Source organism: Pantherophis guttatus, chromosome 6 (assembly GCF_059756535.1).
Source record: "Pantherophis guttatus breed Tessera chromosome 6, ASM5975653v1, whole genome shotgun sequence".
In the NCBI taxonomy this organism is placed as follows: Eukaryota; Metazoa; Chordata; class Lepidosauria; order Squamata; family Colubridae; genus Pantherophis; species Pantherophis guttatus.
Window position 1 is genome coordinate 86,402,835 of NC_142068.1, and position 23,925 is coordinate 86,426,759.

General features: G+C 41.3%; 1 protein-coding gene across 2 annotated transcripts in view; it reads left to right on the plus strand.

Moving 5' to 3' along the window:
- Positions 1-22,448, plus strand: part of RASGEF1A (RasGEF domain family member 1A) — a 260,770-nt gene extending 238,322 nt beyond the window's left edge. For both annotated transcript variants that reach the window (XM_034424908.3, XM_034424910.3), the window contains 9 exons: positions 5,401-5,622; positions 6,082-6,156; positions 8,059-8,151; positions 9,687-9,789; positions 12,188-12,267; positions 13,905-14,096; positions 15,485-15,608; positions 16,474-16,546; positions 20,154-22,448. In XM_034424908.3, coding sequence (XP_034280799.2) covers positions 5,401-5,622; positions 6,082-6,156; positions 8,059-8,151; positions 9,687-9,789; positions 12,188-12,267; positions 13,905-14,096; positions 15,485-15,608; positions 16,474-16,546; positions 20,154-20,178 — 987 coding nt within the window. In that variant the 3' untranslated portion in view covers positions 20,179-22,448. The remainder of the gene's footprint in view (positions 1-5,400; positions 5,623-6,081; positions 6,157-8,058; positions 8,152-9,686; positions 9,790-12,187; positions 12,268-13,904; positions 14,097-15,484; positions 15,609-16,473; positions 16,547-20,153) is intronic.
- The last annotated feature ends 1,477 nt before the right edge of the window (positions 22,449-23,925 follow it).

Sequence of the window (23,925 nt, forward strand, 5' to 3'; positions counted from 1 at the left end):
TCTAACTCAGAACTGAAGAAGCTTCTTGAACGAGAAGCGAAACGTCTTCAAGGGAAAAAAAAGGAAATCCAATTGCCTTTTAAAAAAGCACCTTTGGGACAACCACGACCTGGATGCCTGAGAATCTCCACAGACAAAGGGTTCAGACCTGACAAAGCACCTCTTTGCAACTCATTAAAGCAGCCCAATTTTTTGACTGCTGCTTTGAAAAAAACTAATCTTTGTTTTGGTTCCAACCAAATCCCCTCCAGCAGGTCAGTTTGCTTGGATGAATGTTTGCACTCGCTTTCATATGAGGGCCAAGATGTTTCTACTAAATGATTTTTGAAGAACGCACCACGCGGTATTAAGTAATGCAAAATGTAAAGATAATAAGGCCTTTTTAAAAAATAAATAAATAAAAAATATGATCTTTTGAGATTGGTCATAAAGCTTTAAGAGTAATTGAGTCTGTGCTTATTTAAAAACATTAACAGCTATAAAGCAGACTGCACCTTTGATGATTAAACTTGACACTTAACTATTAAGAGTGTCGTCAGCCGGACATGTTCCAATTCGTCAGTCCAGCTGTTTACTGGAATGTCACATCTTGAGGGGGAGAAGCCACGGTGGAGGTCATATGGATAATGATTAAAAACATGCTTGCAAGCACATGCTTTCAAAACTGGTAGACTGCAAGGAAATTCTTGTTTTCTTTGGCAGTCAGGTTTAATTCGCTGCTTTTCCCAAAATAGGCGTCCCATGGGTGGGGCCACATCTGATTAAAGAAAAGGTGTCGTAAAAAGGCTCAGGAAGGTGATGATAGAAAACTGGTTTTGTGGTTTTTATTGCTTTTAATGGTGTAAGTCATCCAGAGTTGCTTCAAAGCAAGACGGGCGGCAAACAAAATTTAATTTAAAAATTAAATTAAAAAGGAAAAGGAAATTAAAAAAAATTAAAAAGGAAAAGGAAAAAAATAATAAGCTGGCAATAAAAAACTAAGCAGGGTCAGAAGTGGCTGTATTGGGATGGGGCACCAATAGGAAATTCTAGGGTTTTCCTGATGGAACAATTAATCAGTGGAATGGCTTTACTCCAGAAATTGTGGGTGCTCCATACTGGAGTGTTTCTAAGAAGAGATTGGACAACCATTTGTCTGAAATGGTATAGGGTCTCCTGATTAAGCAGGAGGTTGGACTAGAAGACCTTCAAAGTCCCTTCCAACTCTTGCTATTCTGCATTAGTCTGTAAGAAGTGTTCCTCTGCCTAATACGTTGCTTACATGTTATTTGCGTTGGTTATTCTGGTCTAATGGAATCTAATCTGAGTTTCCACTGGAAAGTCAAAAGCATCCTGAACCCAAGAAAAAAGAAAGCCACTTCTAATGTGACCAGGATTAGTGTACAAACCCGTCCCCATTTTATTTATTTTTGTTGTAATAAACTCATGGTTCCTAGTCCCGAAATTCATGAAAAAAAATATCTAAAACTGGAAATGGGTGCAAGTTAGAAATATGCAATGCTTCAGATTCAAGGCAATTCAATTTTTTTTTACTGTGGGGGTGTTCTGTGGGCGTGGCTTGGGAAGGATACTGTAAAATCTCCATTCCCTCCCCACCCCAGGGGAAGGTTACTGCAAAATCCCCATTTCCTCCCAATCAGCTGGGACTTGGGAGGCAGAGAATAGATGGGGGCGGGGCCAGACAGAGGTGGTAGTTCTCCAAACTACTCAAAATTTCATATATATTTTTTTTAATTAGTCAAGTGTGATTGGACATACAAGTAATTTGTCTTGGTGCATATGCTCTCAGTGTACATAAAAGAAAAGATACGTTCATCAAGAATCATAAGGTACAACACTTAATGATAGTCATAGGGTAGAAATAAGCAATCAGGAAACAATCAATATCAATATAAATCGTAAGGATACAAGCAACAAAGTTACAGTCATACAGTCATAAGTGGAAGGAGATGGGCGATGAGAACGATGAGAAGATTAATAGTAGTGCAGACTTAGTAAATAGTTTGACAGTGTTGAGGGAATTATTTGTTTAGCAGAGTGATGGCGTATGGGAAAAAACTCAAAATTTCTGCTATCGAACTGGTCCGAACCTGCTGAAACCCACCTCTGAAGCCAACTTCATACCTCAGCATGGCCCAAGCCACCTCTTTGCTTTCAAATCTAAATCATCACACAGCCCTCATCAGCCAATTCAGGATCATGTGGCCCCGTGGAAGAGAAACCAACTCTATAAATGTCCCAGGCTTACTTCCAAAGTTGGAGAGATAAACCATTAATCCAGGTCTCTGCAATTTTCAATTTAAAACCACGAGTAATTAAATCCAGTGAGAATGTGCCATTGTTCAGGAACCCTGACAAATGTCAAATGGCCCACTGGAAAAAATAATGCCAGACAAGCCAAAAACTAAATATTAGCTCTAGCTGGAATATGTACCCCCTCCCTGCCCCCCAAAACCCCTCCACAGATGCTCAACAAATTACAGAGACATAGATGCCAATGCTCACTAGGTGGAGAAGCAGAAATATACAGAATTTAATCTTTCAAGGTTGAAGGATGTTCCCATCTGTGTGGCCGTGGCAAGGGGTAAATTAGGATGACAGGGGAAGGTTTAAAGGGGATATTTCCTCTTTGAGATGATGGGTTTATTTTTTTTTAATGATTATTTGCAGGGATTTTTTTGATTTTACTTCAGATGTTTTAGAAATGTTGTCTCTTTTGTTGCTTGTTCTATCAAACTGTTTTGTTTCAGCGAGATGGTCTGCTGAGCCAAAGTAGCAGATGATCGTGTCAAGCAAGGATGTCCAACCTTGGCAACTTTTAAGACTTGGGGACTTCAACTCCCAGAATTCCCCAGCCAGCTTCTAGCTGGGGAATTCTGGCAGTTGAAGTCCACAGGTCTTAAAGGTGCCAAGGTTGGACACTCCTGGCATAAAACCATGCATGCATCTCGCTATAAGGTGAAGGCAAAGGTTCCCCGCACATGCGTGCTAGTTATTTCTGGCTCTTGGGGTGGTGCTCATCTCCATTTCTAAGCCAAAGAGCCAGCACTGTCCGAAGACATCTCCGTGGTCATGTGGCCAGCATGACTCAACACTGAAGGTGGATGGAGCACTGTTACCTTCCCACCAAAGTGGTCCCTATTTTTCTACTTGCATTTTTTACCTGCTTTGGAACTGCTAGGTTTGCAGAAGCTGAGACAAGTAACTGGAGCTCATTCTGTTGCACGGCTCCAGGGATTCAAACCACTGAACTGCCGACCTTCTGATCGACAAGCTCAGCATCTTAGCCACTGAGCCACCACATCCCTTGCATCTCCCTATAGCTTCTCCCTATAGCCATTTGTTATTTCTTTTTTTTAAAAAAAAATACATTTTTTTAAAAATTTAAATGTGGTCATTGTTGTATGAGTTCTTCATCTCTAAGTAGGCAAAAATGCAGACATGTCTGAAATTTTAGGAACAAGGAAGCAAGTTATTGTATCGGCTTGTTCTTTCAAGTCTCAGGTCTGAACGGAGATGCTTAACCTCAAGAGGTATTCACACCTACGCAGGCAGGATGAAGATGTTTAACCAAAGTCCATTAAGCATATTTTTGAGATCCCAATTAAATTACACACACACACACAAAGAGCATGTTAGCATCTACATCATCAAGGCAAATGCATCCTAATCTTTCAGTTACCATGATGCCATAACTGGTTAGATCTAATTAGGGAAGCCAGAGACTGTCTCCAAGATGGCAGGCGGGAAATACCTACAGCAGGACTTAGGCTGGGCTACATATTATTACACCCATAACCAGTTTGACCGGTGAAGATTTTTTAAAAAAAATTGAGCACTTTTTTAAAATTATTATTTTTATTATAATTTTCCTTTTTTTATAGATAACATTTCCATTTCTGCAATGGCAGTGTACTGTCTGTATCAAATCTCTTTTAAATATACATATATTTTTTTTTGCCTTTGGACAAGGTCCACCACATATGGCAATAGGAACCCGGTATCTGTTTACATTTCCAGCACTCTGGAGATATGTTTTGGAACATCTTTGCCATTCTTGATGGTGGCAAATGCCATCTGTAGAACATTTTGTAAAGATTGTCTTTATGTGTTGTTGATGTTGTTAGTTTGTAGTTTCTTTCCCAAATTTTTTTGCCGATTGTCTAATTCTATATCTTAATCTTCCAGTTACGATGATGCCGTAACTGATTAGACCTAATTATCTGTCTCCAAGATGGCAGGTGGGAAATACCTACAGCAGGACTTAGGCTGGGATACATATTACACCGATAACCAGTTTGACCGGTGAAAAAAATTTTTTAAAAAAATTGAGCACTTTGATTCACTTAACAACTGTGGGAAGAAAGGTCATAAAATGGAGCAAAATTCACTTAACCGAACGTCTCAGTTAGCAACAAAAAATTGGGCTCAATTGCGGTCGTTAGTTGAGGTCTACCTGTATAAAGAGAAGACTGAGGCAGCAACACCCATATACCATGCAGCCAGAAGTGGGATTCACACACTGTAGCAACCGGTTCGCCCAGCACTGGAAATGTGAGTGTGCAATTCACGCACGCGTGCCATCCACACATGCATGCAGCGTCAAAAACACAGCAATATAGGACAGGATTGCGGGTGGGCGGGGGCAGGCCCACCCACAGGTTGCCACTACCAATTCAGACGAACCTGCCTGAACTGGCTGAATACCACCTCTGAATGCAGCTATAAATATAATGCAGCACTAGTCCTTAGCTAGGGAAGAATATAAGCAAAAATTTTGTAGCCTTGGAATATTTCTCGGTGATGAAAACCCATAGGTGGTGGCCTTAAGCAAATTTGGCAGGAACAATTCGTTTGCTTGAGATTGAATTCTAAACCCATCAGCCTTTTCAAAATATTTATACAGAATTTACACAGGTAGTCCTCAACCAACGATGACAATCGAGCCCCCAATTTCCATTGCTAAGCCAGATGGCTGTTAAGTGAGCTTTGCCCTCATTTTACAACCTTTGTCCTTGCCGTTGTTAAGTGAATCACTCTAGTTGCTATATTCAGTGACATGGCTGTTCAGTGAATCTGGCTTTCCTTGTCCCAAAAAAGTACCCAAAAGGGGATCACGTGACCCCGGGACACTGCAACCGTCGTAAATAGTCACCAGTGGTCAAGCAACCAAATTTGGGTCACCTGACCATGGGGATGTTGCAAGTCTTAAGTGTGGAAAAATGATCACAAGTCTTTTTTTCCCCCAGTGCCTTTGCAACTTCAAAAGAACAGTTGTAAGGAGAGGTCTACCCTTACAAAATAACCAAGTTGGAAGAGGCCCTTGGTGGTCTTCTACTCCAATGCCCTGCCCAGAATAATTTACCTGTTCTCAATCAACTCTTCTATTTTATGGATTAGGAAAATGGAACGGTCAAGAAGATCATCAGCCAGATGACACAAGATCTTCTGATGGCTCTTGCTGCCCGCAATCAGTACCAAGAAATCCGAGAAAAGTTTCGCCAACCGGGGACCGACAAGGGTGCCATCCTCAAAACTAAGCCACAGGCATCCCAGAAGGACGTTCTGAGTGTGTGCTGTGACCCTCTGGTCCTTGCGCAGCAGCTAACACACATCGAACTTGTGAGTGAGCCCTTCCTTGTCCTTGTTCTGACCTAAAGGTAAAGGCTCCCCTTGCACATATGTGCTAGTCGTTCCCGAATCTAGCGGGTGGTGCTCATCTCCGTTTCAAAGCCAAAGAGCCAGTGCTGTCCGAAGACTCTCCCTGGTCATGGGGGCGGCATGACTCAATGCCAAAGGCACACTGAATATCATTACCTTCCCAGCAAAGGTGGTCCCTATTTTTCTACTTGCATGTTTTTTATGCTTTCGAACTGCTAGGTTGGCAGAAACTGGGACAAGTAACAGGAGCTCACACATGCATGCACATTCCGGTTTGGGCACTCGGTGCCAAAAAGGTTCGCCATCACTGGTAATAGGCAGTTGTCTACACTGGGATGAAAAGCACACCTCTTAATGTTAATTAATGTTACATCGGTGTCTTCTTTACACATCTGTGATCTTGATCATCTTTTGTTCCAGGAGAGGGTAAGCAACATTTATCCAGAAGATCTCATGCAGATAGTCAGTCACGTGGATTCCCTGGATAACCACAAGGTGAGTTTTCAAAATTTGAATGAAGCGGACATGGGAAATAGAAAGATTAATCAACAATCTCTAGTCATGCCGTAGTCACCTGCCATCTTGACTATTGTAATGCACTCTTCTTGGGACTGCTCTTGAAAAGTATCAGGAAGCCTCAATTGGTTCAAAATGTAGCGGCTCATATCATTTTGGGAAGATCCAGATGTGAAGAGGTGTCACCTCTCTTGCGGGAGCCACATTGGCTGCCGATCTGCTTCCGAATACAATTCAAGGCTGCCGGTTGCCACCTTCAAAGCCCTACATGGCTTGGGACCAGATTATCTGAAGGACTGTCCTTTCCTGGTGACATCTATCCAACCCAACAGAATGGGGGGAGGGGGGAGACAGATAATTTTGTGGGTCTCCCTCTTTTAAGAAATTCAGTCTGATGGGACCCAGAAGAAGAGCATTCTCTGTGGTGGCTCCCTCCCTGTGGAGCGTCAACCCTTCAGAAATTAGACGGCCCCCACTTTGACCCTCATCGCAAGGCCCTGAAGACCTGGCATTTTCCAACGGGCTTGGAGTATCCCACAGTGGGATGGGGCCCATCAAGTAGTTCATTTGATTGTTGTGGGGGTGGGGTGGGGGTTATTGTTTTTTAGGATGGATAAAAATGCATGATTTTTTTTTTTAAAAAAAAGCAAAAAAATGGATTTTTTTTATTTAAATCAGATTTTTTTTATCAAATTTATTTTAATAAAATGCATTTGGAGTAAAAAATCTATCTAAAGATAGTTTCCTATTTAAGATACATTAATAATTTAGTTTATTCAGCATGAAATGGAGCTTCATTATGTCGCATGAGGCTATATATTCTGCAATATTGGGACTGTCAGTGAGTCAACAGTAGGTCAGAGGAGGAGCCGCTGTGGGGCAGAGATGACAGTTCCTCTTTAAAAATTATGATTTAAATTGAATTGATTTAAATCAAGCCTTTTTACTAGTGATTTAAATCATGATTTAAATCAACTTGATTTAAATCAAATCCACCCTGTTGTTTTTATTGTTTGTATATTTCAAACAGTCACTAAATGAATTGTTGTAAGTCAAGGACTACCTATAGACAGGGTACACATTTGGACTGTGAAAATCCTATCGCTGTTTCACACGCATACTCAGAATCTCCTAAAAGCAGGTTGCTACTTGGGAGAGGTCCATTTTTTTTTAAAAAAAAATACTAAACTACTAAAAATGCTATACTAAGCTTTCAAGAAGAGACTGGACTGCCATCTGTCAGAAATAGTATAAGGCAGTGATGGCTAACCTTTTTGCCATTGCGTGCCAAAAGTGGGGGGAGTGCGGAGGGTTTGCGCGCATATGTGCCCACACCCATAATTCAATGCACCCCAAACCACCCCCACACATGCGTGTGTGACCCCACCCTTCTTCCCTGCTTTTGGCACATGATGGCATGGTGGACTCGATAGGCCCGTTTTTCACCCTCCCCAGGCTCCAGAGTCTTTCTAGGAGCCTGGGGAGGGCGAAAACTGCCTTCCCCACCCCCCACCCCCCGAGGCCCTCCAGAGGCTGGAAACAGCCCGTTTCTTGATTTCCAGTGGGCCCGGAAGGGCCGAAAATCAGGTGGCCAGCATGTGCATGCGTGCTGGAGCTGAGCTAGGGCAACGCTCGCATGCCCACAGATACGGCTCCTCGTGCCACCTGTGGCACGTGTGCCATAGGTTCGCCATCACAGGTATAAGGTCTCCTGCTTGGGCGAGGGGTTGGACTAGATGACCTACAAGGTCCCTTTCATCTCTGTTAATCTGTTAAACATACATCTAAGCTGGGTTTACTTATGAAGAAGAGATGATGACTTTGCTGGAAGCGGTGTCCTCATTTTGACTCAGGTTTAACTGTGGATGTTTGATTTTTCAGTGCCGAAGCGATGTTACGAAGACTTACACTCTCGAAGCCTACGACAATTGGTTTAACTGCCTCAGTATGTTGGTGGCAACAGAGATTTGTAGGGTAAGTATCCACAGGAGAAAGGAATGTACTGGGGGATGGATGTACTACTAACCAGTTCAATGTCTCTGTTTTGAGGGTAGCTGATTCACATGCCAGGAGAACAACTCCTGTCGACCAATAAATCTGCTTTTCTTTATTTTGCTGTGACTTTCATCAAAGTATTTAGACCTGATTCATGCTGGAAAGTTAAGGCATTATCTGTCTGTTTTCCAAGCAACGATATTCATCGCTGTTATACAATTTTCCAAAATTGCCTGCTATTGGAGCAGTGAATCAAAATCACATGAAGCTTTAGTACTGCTTTATAAAGCCTTAGTAAGGCCACACCTAGAATCCTGCATCCGGTTTTGTTCCCTGCATTACAAAAAAAGATGTTGAGACTTTGGAAAAAGTGCAGAGAAGAGCAACTAAGATGATTAAAGGCCTGGAGATATCCCTGCATCATATTGGTTAATCTGCACAGTCTCTGGTGATCAGAGACCTCCAAATGGCCAAGTAGAGCATGGTCAGATATGAAATGCATTGCGTGGCTCGCTCTCGGCTGATTGCCCATATTTTATGCAGAAAAACATCTCGGTGTATTAAAGGATAATTGTCATTGTTGACCTAAGAGCATTGTTGGGAGGAAATATCTCGAAGTCCTTGTGGGATCTGTGTAATAAAATATGTAATCAGGAGATAATCCAAACCTGAATTCAACAGCCGTTGTAATTAAGTTGAATCAAATCAGCTTTTAAGCTTATTGGTCTCATTTATTTGCATATTTGAAGTGAGGAATGTTTTGTTTTAGGGTAGAATATGTTCTGCATCAAGTATGATGCTTAAAAATTATGGCTTCTCGCTGTCATAATCAAAACCCTACAGGATCAAAGCAATCTTCTCTTTTTAGAAGCGGGACAACATATTTGGCAGTTTCTATCTTTTAAGGCTAGAAAATTTAAACACTTTTCCGTATTTAGCTCACTAGAGGCATTTTTTTTCATGCATTTCTTCTCCTGATTAGAAGGAAATTATTTAAATTCTTGCTAGTTCAGAAGCACTTAAAACCCTGAATACCTAAAGCAGGGAATCACACTTAGCACCTAACAACTCAACATGCAGGATTTTGGTGTTCTCCTAAAAGACAGAGGAGAAATTCAACGTACTAACCCTGAAGACTTCCATGAAAAATGGAATTCATCCTGTCGATTTTCCAACAACAAATGTGTTGGCTCTGCTATTAGTTTAATATTCCTGTGGTATTAGTATGGTTCTTTGGTGGTGCGGTGGCCTAGAGGTGGAGCTCTCGCCTTACAATCAGGAGGCTGTGAGTTCGATCCTAGGTAGAGGCAATTATTTCTCTTTCTGGGCACAATGAGAATATATCTGCTGGGGGGAAAAAATTCCACATTGTTGACAGGAAGGGCATCCGGCCAGTAAAAACTCAACTCCATTCAGTTGCCCAGACTCCGCCCCGCAAGGGATTATGGGGTCATTAAAAGGAGACGATTAGTACGGTTCCCCTCTTCTCACTGAATATCCTTTTAATGTTGCAGGTGGTGAAGAAAAAGCAGCGAACAAGAATCGTGGAATTTTTCATTGATGTGGCAAGAGAATGCTTCAACATTGGGAATTTCAACTCCATGATGGCCATTATTTGTGAGTAAGGTCTCTGTGGGCATGACAGCATCAGTAAAAAATAAGACCTGAGTAGATAAAAACTTAGCCTGAGAATGCAAGTCAGCTATTTAGCACATCAGTGTCATCTCCTACTAATATTAACTGCTCTGCAGTTAGTTAGAGTGCAGAGAAGAGCAACCAAGATGATTAGGGGACTGGAGGCTAAAATATATGATGAGCATTGCAGGAACTGGGCATGGCTAGTCTAGTGAAGAGAAGGACCAGAGGAGACAGGATAGCCGTCTTCCAATATTTGAGGAGCTGGAACAGAGAGGAGGGAGTCAAGCTATTTTCCAAAGCACCCAAAGGCCAGACAAGGAATAATGGATGGAAACTGAACAAGGAGAGATTCAACCTCCTGAAGAAGTGGGGAAATGCAGCTAACAGTTTTGCCAGCATCAGAAAGCTACCAGGAATTAATTACTCCTTTTAGTAAGAGGGGAGAAGGGGGAAACAACTGGAAAAGCAATTGTCGGTCAAAGCTGGAGATTACAGCTTCTGTTTAAAGATTTTTAAATCTTAAAAGAAATATCTGTGTGATATATTAAATCAGGCAGCATGACACAGCTGATATTATCAACTTCCTATTTAGGGTTGTGTGTGCCAAGTTAGTTCTTTTTTTACAGATTATCTGTATGCAAATATTTTCCCAATAACTTTTTTTTTTTAATTTGATTTATATGCCGCCCTTCTCCGGAGACTCAGGGCGGCTTACAATGTGCTAAGCAATTTGGGTTGAGAGTTCCCAGTAACTGATTTGGGAGCAAAACAGAAAGTTCTTTATCTCAGCTGTACTTTCCTTTTAGAGCAAACCCCCTGTCAGGTCCTAGATATTTCTACAGGGACGCTGGCATTTTGGTGGGAGGAAGAAGGGGAGGAATGGAGTGATCTGTACATGAAGTTTCTGTTTCCTGCATTACTATGCTAAGATCTGTATGAAGTTTCTGTTTCTGTTTCCCTGCAATGATGTAGTGTGGGAGGGTTTTGGTTAGCATTGCTTTAAATAGCTAGTTTTAAGTGAGAAGCTTCAGTTCTTGCCTAGATTTCTTGTTATCACAAACCTTTTAATAAAAGCTCCAGTGATGGGATTCAGCCAGTTTGGGACAGTTCAGACCAGTTTGGGTGAACCGGTAGTTGCAACCTGCAGGTGGACCACTCACCTGCCCCAGCGCTATGCCATCCTATTTAGCCATGTTTTCTAAGCCATGCGCATGCGTGCAAGCTGCGCGCGTGAGCAAACCACATGTGTGGAAAGTGCAAGGGAGAGTGAAGCAAGTGTGTGTGCATGCTCACATTTTCGGTGCTGGGCAAACCAGTTGTTAAATTATTTGAATCCCACCTCTGAAAAGCTCCTTTTGGAACCACTGCAGTTTCAAGAGTCCTGTTTTCTTGGGAAGATTGGAGAGGCAAGACCTTACACCCCCCTTATTTCTTGCATGCTGTGCCCTGCTCAACTATTAACATTCGTCCAAAACTTGGTCCCCCTTGTTGTAAAAGCTGCGGTTTGGAGGGCAGGATTTGCTCAATGCAGGGATTCAGAGACAAAGTTATCATCACTGTAAAACAGATGATGATGCGCACAAGAAAACATGCAAGCCAGGAAGACCTCTGTTAGGTGGAAAAGCAGTAGATTTATCAAAAGCGTATAGGACATTAGCTTGAAAGAGTACGATTCAATTTGCTGGAAGGTGGGGCATGCCAATACTTAACACCTCAAGGTGGATTGGAGGAATATAGAATGAAGAAGCCAGGGGAGAGGGGGTTGAGAACATTTTGACCCTTTGGCTTCTGAATGGTTTAATGTGCTTAGGACAATCCACATGTCTGCAGAAGCTTCCCTTTGACACGAGTCAAGAGAGTCCTGAGTGAAGTTTTATGAAAGACCATTGGTGCTAGAAAAGCATTTGAAATGCATGCTGAAATATTCCAAATTATTTGCATTTAAAAATCCTTTTCTTTCTTTTTTCTTTGTTCCTTCTTCTCCCTTTTCCTTTCCCCTTCTCTCTGCCTTTCTTCCTTTCTCTCTCTTTCTTTTCCTTCTTTCTTTCTTTCTCTCTCTTCCTCCCTCCCCTCCCCTCCCCTTCTCTTTCTTTCTTTTCTTTTCACTTTTTCTCTCTTTTTTTCTCTCTCTCTTCCTCCCTCCCCTCTCCTTCTCTTTCTTTCTTTCTTTCTTTCTTTCTCTCTCTCTCTCTCTTCCTCCCTCCCCTCCCCTTCTCTTTCTTTCTTTTCTTTTCTTTTCACTTTCTTTCTTTCTCTTTTTTCTCTCTCTCTTTCTCCCTCCCCTCCCCTTTTTTCTTTCTTTCTTTCTTTCTTTCCTTCCTTCCTTCCTTCCTTCCTTCCTTCCTTCCTTCCTTCCTTCCTTCCTTCCTTTCTGCAGCTGGCATGAACTTGAGTCCTGTTGCCCGGCTAAAGAAAACATGGTCCAAAGTGAAAACAGCCAAATTTGATGTTTTAGAGGTAAATATGTCATACCTTGCGGCATTGGGTCAAGGTTTTTCACTCAACAGATTCTTTTCATTTTCATTTTCATTTTTAAAAGCAATGACAAGCCAGAATATAGCAGCACAAGAGGTGGGCTTAACCATAGTTCCCTGCTCAGAGTTAAGGAGAAGAACAATACAGCAAACATATATATAAAGAATATATATAATATATAAAGAATTTCCTCAGTTGTCAGCAGGCACTCAAGCAGGTGTGCCTTGATTGGCTAAAAGTCTGTCTTTCTCGGTGCTTTTTTTTTTTTTTTACACATATTTTCATCAGTTTGAAGAGGGAAACCTTCCATATCATGCTGGACGGATCCTCTTCCACTGTAACAATTTTCACACTGTGGCTGGAGCTGATAGTATTTGAAAGACAAGGGTGATGGCCATTCATAATCCACCTATTGTCAGGGTTCCAAGTAACACCTCCCCCCACCCCCAACCAAAGAAGACTTAGAGGCAGGCAGTTCCTCAAAGTTCCATTTTATTAGAGATGTCATATTGGCACATTTCTCATGAAAGCCTGCCATCTGGTGGACAATTATATTCAAGATTTAACAAAAAGCAAGCCATCTCAAACAAAACTGAAAATAAAAAGGATTAGGCCCCAAAGGCGCTATTATTATTATTATTATTATTATTACCATCAACAACAACATCAATATCAACAGTAACATTAACATTATTTAAATCTTAGTTTATAACATAAGAATTCCATTTTTATTTAAACTGTGTTGTCTGGGTACAAATAATTTTATGAAATAATACTCTGTTTACGATAATATTCCCTTTACTGTTTACAATAATATTCATTATATTGGTATAATAATAATAATAATAATAATAATAATAATAATAATAATAATAATAATAATAATAATAATAATAATAATATCCAAGAATTTTAGAAAACACATTAAGAAATTGCAGCTTCCTGCAATAACATCAGCGGAACTGCAAAAAACTGCGCTACTCAGAACATCATATATTTTAAGAAGATACTTGGTTGATATCTAGGATGCTGGCAGGAACCCATATCCACCATTAACACCAGTCAATCATATTTGATACATTTTTAAATGTTCAGTTGACTGAGTTTCATGTTTAATGAATAAAGGATAATAATAATAATAATAATAATAATAATAATAATAATAATAATAATGATACCCTGTTTACCCAAAAATAAGACATCCCCTGATAATAAGCCCAATTGGGCTTTTGAGCGGATGCGCTAAAATAAGCCTCGCCCCAAAAATAAGCCCTCCCCAAAAATATTTAAACACAGAGCTGGAAATCAGGTAAGATGGCAGGAGGAGCCCAAACTTGTTCCACATGCCCCAAAATAATAAGACCTCCCCGAAAATAAGGCCAAGCATTTATTTCAGGGTTCAAAAAAATATAAGGCAGGGTCTTATTTTCGGGGAAACACGGTATCATCTTTCAACCTCCAAACTAACTCTTACTTTATATAAAGGTGTGTATTCTTATTTCTACCTCTATTCTAGTTTTTAATCAGGCCATCATTATATTAACAAAAAGAAAAAAAAGAAAAAAAAGTAACGATAATTCCTGATTAATCCCCTGCTTCTTCTTGTTCTTTGGAAATAGCATCACATGGATCCCTCAAGCAACTTTTGTAACTATCGGACGGCTCTCCAAGGGGCGGCACAGAGATCTCAGACAGCACATAGCAACCGGGAGAAAATTGTCATCCCCGTTTTCAATCTTTTCATTAAAGATATCTACTTCCTGCATAAGATACACACCAACCACTTGCCGAATGGACAAATCAACTTCAAGGTAAGCAGCCATTTTGCAATGTACAATAAATGCACACAGCATGCAATAAATGGGGTGAATATGGCAACTGAAATTAAAAAAAAAAGCGCTCCCTTTTTTAAAAAAAGAGGCCATTTTGCTACTTTTATGCTCGTTTTTGTTTTTGTTTTCATTACTATCCTCCGGAATAAGTTTGCCTCAGTGAAGCCTCAAGGGTGATTGCAGAATTTAGAAACTATGTTTCAATGCACACATATCACAATTAAAAAATAAAGGTCTTTGCTCCACTTAGCTACCCTGAACACATATTTCAGATTTATTGTTGCAGAAAAAAAACTGGTTGTAAACTGGTAGATACTCCATTTGGTAAAAATCCAGAATAGGATAGGGATAGGGATAGGGATAGGGATAGGGATAGGGATAGGGATAGGGATAGGGATAGGGATAGGGATAGGGATAGGGAAGAATAGAATAGAATAGAATAGAATAGAATAGAATAGAATAGAATAGAATAGAATAGAATAGAATAGAAAGTAGAATGTAGAATGTAGAATAGAATAGAAAGCAGAATAGAAAGCAGAATAGAATAGAATAGAATAGAATAGAATAGAATAGAATAGAATAGAATAGAATAGAATAGAATAGAATAGAATAGAGCCTGAGTGGCGTTGGAGGCTAATGCCTCCTACTAAGGCAGCATTTAACATCCGGTTGCCTGCAATTACTGTGAGTTCAGTTCTCACCGGGCTCAAGGTCGACTCAGCCTTCCATCCTTTCTAAGGTGGGTAAAATGAGGACCCGGTTTGTGGGGGCAATAAGCTGACCTTGTATAAAATATACAAAAGTATGAAGGCTATTGCTTAACACATTGTAAGCCACCCTGAGTCTCCGGAGAAGGGCGGCATATAAAAATAAAAATAAAAAATAGAATAGAATAGAATAGAATAGAATAGAATAGAATAGAATAGAATAGAATAGAATAGAATAGAATAGAATAGAATAGAATAGAATAGACTATTGTCACTTTGAATGACACTTTGCTCATTTTAGCATGCTGCATGCAGGAGAAAGTCTTGATTTCATGGGAAAAAAACAGATTGCAGTGGAACACAAGCTAAAGTGATCCTAACAGGAATGTGACTTCTGAACCAATAAGCAAGGAAGGTGTAGGGATGCCCTGAGGAGTGTTTGTCCTCCTCTCCTTGACAAAGCAAGGCCGGATAAGAGGCAACGGGTGGAAACTAACCAATGAGACAGCCAGCCTAGAAATAAAGAGAAATTTCCTGACACGGATGACAAGCAGCCATTTCTTAGGCATGGTTTTAATGTGGAGGGAGGGATTCTTTTGATTCCATGATGTTAATAATACAAATTTCCATCTGTTTTCGGTCGGTGTGGATCTCCTGCAGAAATTCTGGGAAATTTCAAGGCAAATCCACGACTTTGTCACATGGAAACAGGTGGAATGTCCTTTCGAAAAGGACCGGAAGATTCAGAGCTACCTGCTCACTGCACCTATTTACAGTGAAGAAGGTGAGACTCGGGGCGGGGGAAGGGGTGGTGGTGGTTATTCTTAAAAAAAAAAGAATAGTTCCCCACAACTGCCTTTTAAGCTCTCACACTTATACTTTCTGCAAGTACAGAAGAGCTGTAGAATTGAGCAGGAAAGGCCAATCCCTTTCTGGACCAATTTAAGCCTAAATCACAAAAATTCATTGATGTTTTCTATAGAATCATTTTTTTCTGCTGTTGGAGTTTCAGTTGGAAGAATGTATGCGATGGGTCTGTTGACCATAATGCCATTCTAGAAAAGTAGGATTGAGGTCAATGAGGAACAGAACAGAGTTAACCACATTTGATAGAATATGTGTCTCTATCTCTCTATCTCTCTGTTTTCTCTCTGTCTCTGTCTCTCTCTCTCTACCTACCTACTTACCTACCTATCAACTATCTATCCATCTATCTATCATCCATCTACCTACCTACCTATTATCTATCTATCTATCTATCTATCTATCTATCTATCTATCTATCTATCTATCATCCATCCATCCATCCATCCATCCATCCATCTACTTATCATCCATCCATATCTATCTATCTATCTATCTATCTATCTATCTATCTATCTATCTATCTATCTATCTATCTATCTCTATCTCTACATACCTATCTCTCTACCTACCTACCTACCTAATCTATTTTTATCCCCCCTCTATCATCTCTATCTTTCTGTATCTATATATCAATCTATATCTTTCTATCGATCGATCGATCAATCCACCAACCCACCTACCTACCTACCGAGTCAGCCCCAAATGGCATATTTCTGACATTATTATCATCACAAACTGATCAACCGTCCTGTCACTTATCTGTCTTTTTCTTCCTCCTCCAGCTTTGTTTATTGCCTCATTTGAAAGTGAAGGTCCAGAAAACCACATGGAGAAAGACAGCTGGAAGACTCTCAGGTAATCACGGTTATTGATAAATGTGGAAGCAAAGATGTTGCTGGAATGAAGCCAAAAAGGCTACTTAGCCATTATGCAAAGTAGAGCTTCTCATACTCAGGAAAACAAAAACACAACTGCACAAGTAATTGTCCTATTGGCCACAAAGGAAAGGAGAACATTCAAAGAAAGACTTGCCTCCCTAGTTCTTCTAGTGACCAAGCCACCAACCATCTTGGGCCAACTCAAAGCCACAAAACCTTCCTCGCCATTCTGAATATGGAGCAAAGAAATAAACTATGCTTCTTTACTGAGAAGGGGGAGGAGACTATTTAAATCAGGAGTTCCTCCGGAACGCGGACAGAGATTGAGATGATGGCCACCAAGATGTGATCAAAGCCCTGCCCCCTTCTTTACATGGGTCAGAATGCAACTTTCAGTCCTAAAAGTTGTGGTCACATCCTGACCTTTCATCCTGCTGCAGACCCCAATTTTAATGTTTGAATGGTTAAGGTCAAAAACTCCTTGCATGGTAGACCATAGACCAAGCTAAGCTTTTTCTCCCCAATCTTTTCTCATTTTAAGGTTTCCAGGAAGTATTTATTTATTTGTTTATTTTCTGTAAGCCGCCCATCTCACAACAAACAACTGTGGGCAGCTCATAATTCAAAGTGTACGTTATCATTTAAAATAAAAAAAAATTTTTTAAAAGAGTAAGAACAATAACAACAGTAAAAAACATGGAGACAGTCAAAAGTATTAAAACATCTGATCTGAAGTACTTAAAAGTAAAAAGGTTCCCCTAGCACATATGTGCTAGTCGTTCCCAACTCTAGGGGGCGGTGCTCATCTCTGTTTCAAAGCAGAAGAGCCAGCGCTGTCCGAAGACGTCTCCGTGGTCATGTGGCCGGCATGACTAAATGCCAAAGGCGCACGGAACGCTGTTACCTTCCCACCAAAGGTGGTCCCTATTTTTCTACTTGCATTTTTTACCTGCTTTCGAACTGCTAGGTTGGCAGAAGCTGGGACAAGTAATGGGAAGCTCACCCCGTTATGCGGCACTAGGGATTCGAACCGCTGAACTGCCAACCTTCTGATTGACAAGCTCAGCATCTTAGCCACTGAGCCACTGCGTCCCTCTGTTAATTTGTGCGTGCGTGTTTTAACTTGGGGAACACCTAGAAGAATTATCTTCCTTTTACCATCTCAGGATTTTAGCACAGTAACCCCATTTTCATCTTTTCCCAACAGAGGAGTAATCCAATGGGAGTGTTCTGAATTATTCAGGGATTAGAGGTCTGCTTTCTACTAACTGGATTTACTGTAATTCCATTTAAAGCACCCTGTGGTTTTGGCCTGCTTTTATAGCACGTTTCGCAAGAAGGGGACAACAGGCAAAACTTTTGTGCACTGACAAGTTTTGCCTGTAGACAATTTTGAGCATATGTTTTGAGGCCTGGCTGGAAATCATCTTCAGAAATCAGAACACCAAGACAATTTCAGTGTTCCTTATACAAAGGAAGTATGAAATTTCATGATTAGGGTACTGGGGACTAAAACGTATGAAGAACAATCACAACAGGGATTGGGTATGTCCCATCTAACAAAGACAAGGGGTTAGGGTGACATGATAGCAGTCTTCCAGTATTTGAGCAGCTACCACAAAGAAGAGGGGGTCAACTTATCTTTCAAAGCAACAGAAGGCAGGACAAGAAACGATGGATGGAAACTAACCAAGGAGAGAAACAGCCTGGAATAAAGAGAAATTTCCTGACACTGAGAACAATTAACCAGTGGAATAGCTTGCCTCCAGTGCTCCATCACTGGGTTTTTTTCAGAAGGGACTGGAACAGCCATATGTCAGAAATGGTATAGGGTCTTCTGCTTGAGCAGGAGGTTGGACTAGAAGACCTCCAAAGTCCTGTCCAACTCTGCTGTTCTGTTAATTCATCAGCCCGATTTTTGAGGTTCTCAGAGAAAACTTAAGTGGGAAGTCAAGGGAAGCTGAGGTTTCACATCAACATAGACTGACTTCTCCTCAGCATTAAAATCACATAGCATTAGATGTGAGATGATAAGATGCCCACAAAATAGCCAGCGCCTATACTACTAGTAGAAAAAGTGTAGTAGAGAGCAGTGAACACTAGAATTGCTTGTGTATGTGCGTTGCATAATGACCTGCATTTTTGTATGGGCTCTCTTAGGTTTTGGAGCCCACTGACTTGGGGGTACATTTCCCCAGTGTCAAAATAGAGCTGGAAGGGACCTTAGAGGTGTTGTAGCCCAACCCCTTCTCAAGCAGGAGACCCTATACATTTTAATTTGGTTGTCCAGTTTCTTCTTAAAAACCTCCAGTGATGAATGTCTATGGGGATTCTCAGTCATCCAAGCCATGGTTGTCCCAAAGGTGCTTTTCCAAGAGGCAACTGGACTTTCTGGTTTTTGCTTCTCATCCAAGAAGCTTCTGGATGAGAAGTGAAACATCTTCAAAAAAAAACCCAGAAAGTCCAGTTGCCTCTTGAAAAAGCATCTTTGGGATTCCAGTGATGGAGCACCCACAACTTCTGAAGGCAAACTCTTCCACTGGTTAATTGATCTCATTGTTAGGAAGTTTCTCCTTAATTCCAGGTTGCTTCTCTCCTGGATTAGTTTCCACCCATTGTTTCTTGTCCTGCCCTCGGGTGCTTTGTAGAATAAGTGACCCCAGTGGTGAAATGGTCTGGAGTCTGCTACTGGTTCGCTGCACGCATGCAGGTGCACCGCAGGCGCTACCATGCAGCACTGAAAAAAGAGGCTTTCTAAGGTAAGTAGAACAGTGAGGGGGAGGAACAGCTCTGCCATGCGATTTAGATTTGCTAGAAAGCGCGGCACAGCTGATTGTTGGAAATACCGGTTCATCTGAACCGGTAGCATTTTTTTACTATCGGTTCGCCCGAAATGGTAGCTTTTATAACTACCGGTTCAGGTGAACCAGTCCAAACCGGTAGCATTTCACCCCTGAGTGAGCCCCCTTTTTTTGTGGCAGCTCCTCAAATACCAGAACATTATAATCATGTCAGTCCTGGTACTTCTTTTCTCTAGATTGGCCATACCCAATCCTTGCGACTGTTCTTCATACGTTTTTGTCTCCAAAAACGTATGAAGGGCTTTAATCATCTTATTTGCTCTTCTTTGCACCTTTTCCAAAGTCTCAACATCCTCAACAGGATTCCAGGTGTGGCCTTACCAAGGATTTATAAATTATTAGGTATTAATGATTTTGATACCATGCCTCTGTTTATTCAACCAAGGATTTTTTTTTTTTATTTGATTTATATGCCGCCCTTCTCCGGAGACTCAGGGCGGCTTACAATGTGCTAAGCAATAGCTTTCATTCTTTTGTATATTTATACAAAGTCAGCTTATTGCCCCCACAAACTGGGTCCTCATTTCGCCTACCTTAGAAAGGATGGAAGGCTGAGTCAACCTTGAGCCTTGGAGAGATTCGAACCAGCAGTAAATTGCAGGCAGCTGTGTTAATAACAGGGTGCTTAGACCACCATACTATCAAGGCTCTTTTCATTCGCTTTTTTGGCTGCTGCCACCTAAAAGAACCTGTGACAGTAACCTTTTGTCTTTTCGTTTTTAGGACAACCCTCCTCAACCGAGCCTGAGAATGGGGACTTTTGGATTTTAAAGCACACTCTACAAACACTGTTTTGATTTTTTTTTTTTTTTTTTAATCCTGAAAGGCTTGGTTTGTGAAAAGAAGGCCTCACTGGTTGGGGTCAGTTTTGTATATATATATATGATACCTTTTATGAACAACTGAAAAAAAATTGTGTTCGATAGTTCACGTCAACTTTAAGGCACTTCATGACAGTTTTTGGTCTTTTTTTTTTTAAAAAGAAAAACTCCAAATCAAGGGCAGGGCCCTGGTCTCAGAGATGAAATGGACTGTGGGGAAGTAGAATCCGTGGTGATGTCTTCTCGGAGGGCCATCAAGATCTTTATTTTCGTGTGTGACGATTTCTACCCAATACTGTACATGTACCCTCTTGCCAGGGAGTCGGTACTCTCTCATTTTGGGGGGTCTTGCGTGTGCCTGGGACTTCCTGGTGAAGAGCGGATGCATCGTGGCCTTGCGTGTGCCTGGCGCTTTCATGGTGTGGAGCGAATGCATCGTGGTCTGGCGTGTGCCTGGCGCTTTCATGGTGAGGAGCATCTAGAAAACACTGACCCAAAGAGGCAACCGAGTTGATTCGAGGATTACCCCAGGTTGATTAACTACGAAACTTAAGCATGGAGCCTTTTGTCAAACTACACACCTGTTTAAGTGAACTGATATTCCCATAGGCGTGCTTCTTCTCTGCCGCCAAATTTCTAGCTATACTTCATATATATATATTTTTTCCCCTGAGTTGAATCTGGTAAAGGAGGCATTTGCCTAGAGAAATTTTTAAAAAGGGTAAATTTGCTTGTCTCAAGGCTACCCTGGATGAGTCATTCGTTTGCTGCAATATATTCCATACTGCCGTTCTTGCAGAATCATCCCAATTTTTTGTTTCTGTGCCGCTTTATGTATTTATTTTCCTCCAGTGACGTGGAGGGTGCTTTGCTTTTCTACTTAACACTATGGATGTACAAATCCTTCAGGAAATGTACAAAGCTGCTTCTTCCTCTCCCCCCCCCTTCCCGCCACGTCCCAAATTGTTACGTTGACCATTCCCACCTCCACAAGAATTGTGGTTGCTTAGGAAGCTACATACATGTGTGCACACAACTACATAGATTTCCTCCCTCCCACACCACAAGGGGTAGTAATCACTTACCTTGTCTACTGGTTCGCAAATGTGAGCGTGTGTGTGCACGCACTCGCTTCACTCACACACGCCAACTCCGCGCATGCACAGAGCCTTCTGTGCATGAGCAGAGCATCAAAAACGGGATGTGATGATGTCTGGGTGGGTGGGCGGAGCCTCCCACAGCCGCCGCTACCAGTTCACCAGAACCGGATAGAACCGGCTGAATATCACCACTACATACCACCATCCCCAGTGAAGTGGAAAGCATCACCTGGAAGCATACTCTGGAATGCTTTAAAGAAAATGGTTTAAAGAACATTCAGTATGGTGGTCACAGACAAGTGATAGAAGCCATATCTGCACTGCCACACACATAACAAAGAGCAGAGTTTCACTCGCACCATCATGGATGCCATCTTGACTTATCTTACCCTAGCTTGGGGAGTCCCTGTGGGAAATTTGGACAAAGAGGCAGCTGCTTTAAAAGGCTTAGAAGTTCCAAAGCAGCTTCTTCAAAGGTTCTGCACAGCCCTATATTAAACAGCCAACAAAATCAATTAATTCTTGCCCAGAATTTAATCCTAAAGACAAAGGTGTTGCCTTGGTGGCTTGTTCAAGGAACTGTGTAGAAAAAAAAAAAAACAATGTGGGAAAGTGTGGTATTAGAAGACTAAGTTAAATCTTTCTTCTCCCCAGATGCCAGGGCTTTCCATTGACTTTGGGTTGCTAAAACAAGACGACTTAAAGAAGTACACAAAAAGGAACATTTCTCATCTCCTGCTCCTTTTGTGGGTACCGCAGGCCCAAGAAAGGAGGTCTTTCAGGGTTGAAATCCAGCAGGTTCTGACAGGTTCTGGAGAATTGGTAGCAGAAATTTTGAGTAGTTCGGAGAACCAGCAAATACCACCTCAGAGTGGCCCCAGAGTGGGGTGGGAATGGAGATTTTGCAGTATCCTTCTCCTGCCATGCCCACCAAGCCACGCCTACCAAGCCACACCACGCCCACCAAGCCACGCCCACAGAACCGGTAGAAAAAAAATTGGATTTCACCAAGGCTTTTCAATAAAGGATCAAAGTGGGCCTTCATGAAAATGTGGGTAGGCCATGATGGCGTGAAGGAAACTGCAAACTTTGAAAAAGAGGAAAATTGAAAAAAGAGAAAAGATCCAATTCTGAGAAAGCTCTGCTGGCAGGGCAAAAGTAGGGAGAAAGGAATTTTTAATCTCCTTTCTTGAGATTTAAAAAAAATACAGGTTTTTTCTCCCCCTACAAAGATTTGGTGGGATCTACACCATCTTAGAGATATGTTTTGTGCTGACCTTGGATAGGAGTAGAAAATCCTAGGACTGGAAGCTAGACAGAGAGGTTCAAAAATGTCCCAAAGGTGGCAGTCCAATTATTAATCACATCTATATCTTTTAATAAGAAAGTTGCTTGTATATGGTTGACCCAGAGAGATTCCAAGGAGTCTCAGCAGACTCCTTGAATTAACTCTCAGCATGGCTTTTAAACCCGGACTGCAAACCTGCAAAAGGATGGTTAGGGGGTGGCCACGAGTTTACAGCAACCCCTTTGCTGCCATCTGGTGGCCGGCTCCATTTTTGCAGCTCAGATGTGAATGCCCCATATTTGATCAACCCAATCTTAGAAGCTGGCAGAGCAGGGAAGGAGAGTGATGTGCCTGTAAAAGCTTTTATTCCTATTTTGGAAAGGAAATCAAAGCTACCCCACACAAACACACCTTGTACACTCCAGAAATGCTCTCTGAAGGACCAAAGATTGCAGCTTGAATTAGCTTGTTGTAGGAAAGCAAGCCAACTTAATTTTGATGGGGAGCACCCAGACACATCATCTTCAGCCCGATTTATCCTAGATTAAGCTTCCCTGTTACATTTCCCCCATTGCATTATAGCACAAAGGAACTTTTATCAACTGGAAACACAGTATTGGTGCCCCGTGACCACGCAAGGATTCTGTCCTTCCTGTCTCTGGCCTTAATCGTTGTTGTAGCAGCCTAGCTGCCCCCTCTCACATCAGAAATTAGTGCCTTACAAGGTACTGAAATTGTTTAGCGTACCTTCTATTACAATTCTGTGTCAGAAAACAAGCAAATTAAAACTAGGGATGTCTCGAAAAACCAGCTATCACTTTGTAAATAACCTGGAGGATATATCCGACGAAATAAGCGTCTAGCTTTCTCTGGATTAATAATGGTGCAGCAGAAATTATTTTTGTTACCAAAAGACCATAGGTGAATCGCTCAATGTTTTAAAAAAATTGTTTTTTGTTTCCCCCCTTAAGACAGTTTTACCAATGTTAAGAATGTTTTCAATTTGCATCAGAATTTTGTTCATCAGGGATATAAAATTTGAAGGAATCATAATCTTCAGCAATGGCATTGGGGTGATGTTGACTATTATAACCCGTTTCCCATAAATACAAAAATTCCTATTGGTGGATTTCCCTAAATCTACCATAAGAGCTCACAAGAGATGCTGGATTTTATAAAGAGGACAATTTTTTTGGTCTGCGAAAAAATAAAATAAAAAATTGACAGCATCTTCTCTTTGTCTTGGCTCCCAGCTAGTTATACAGATAAGAGTTATCCGTATAACC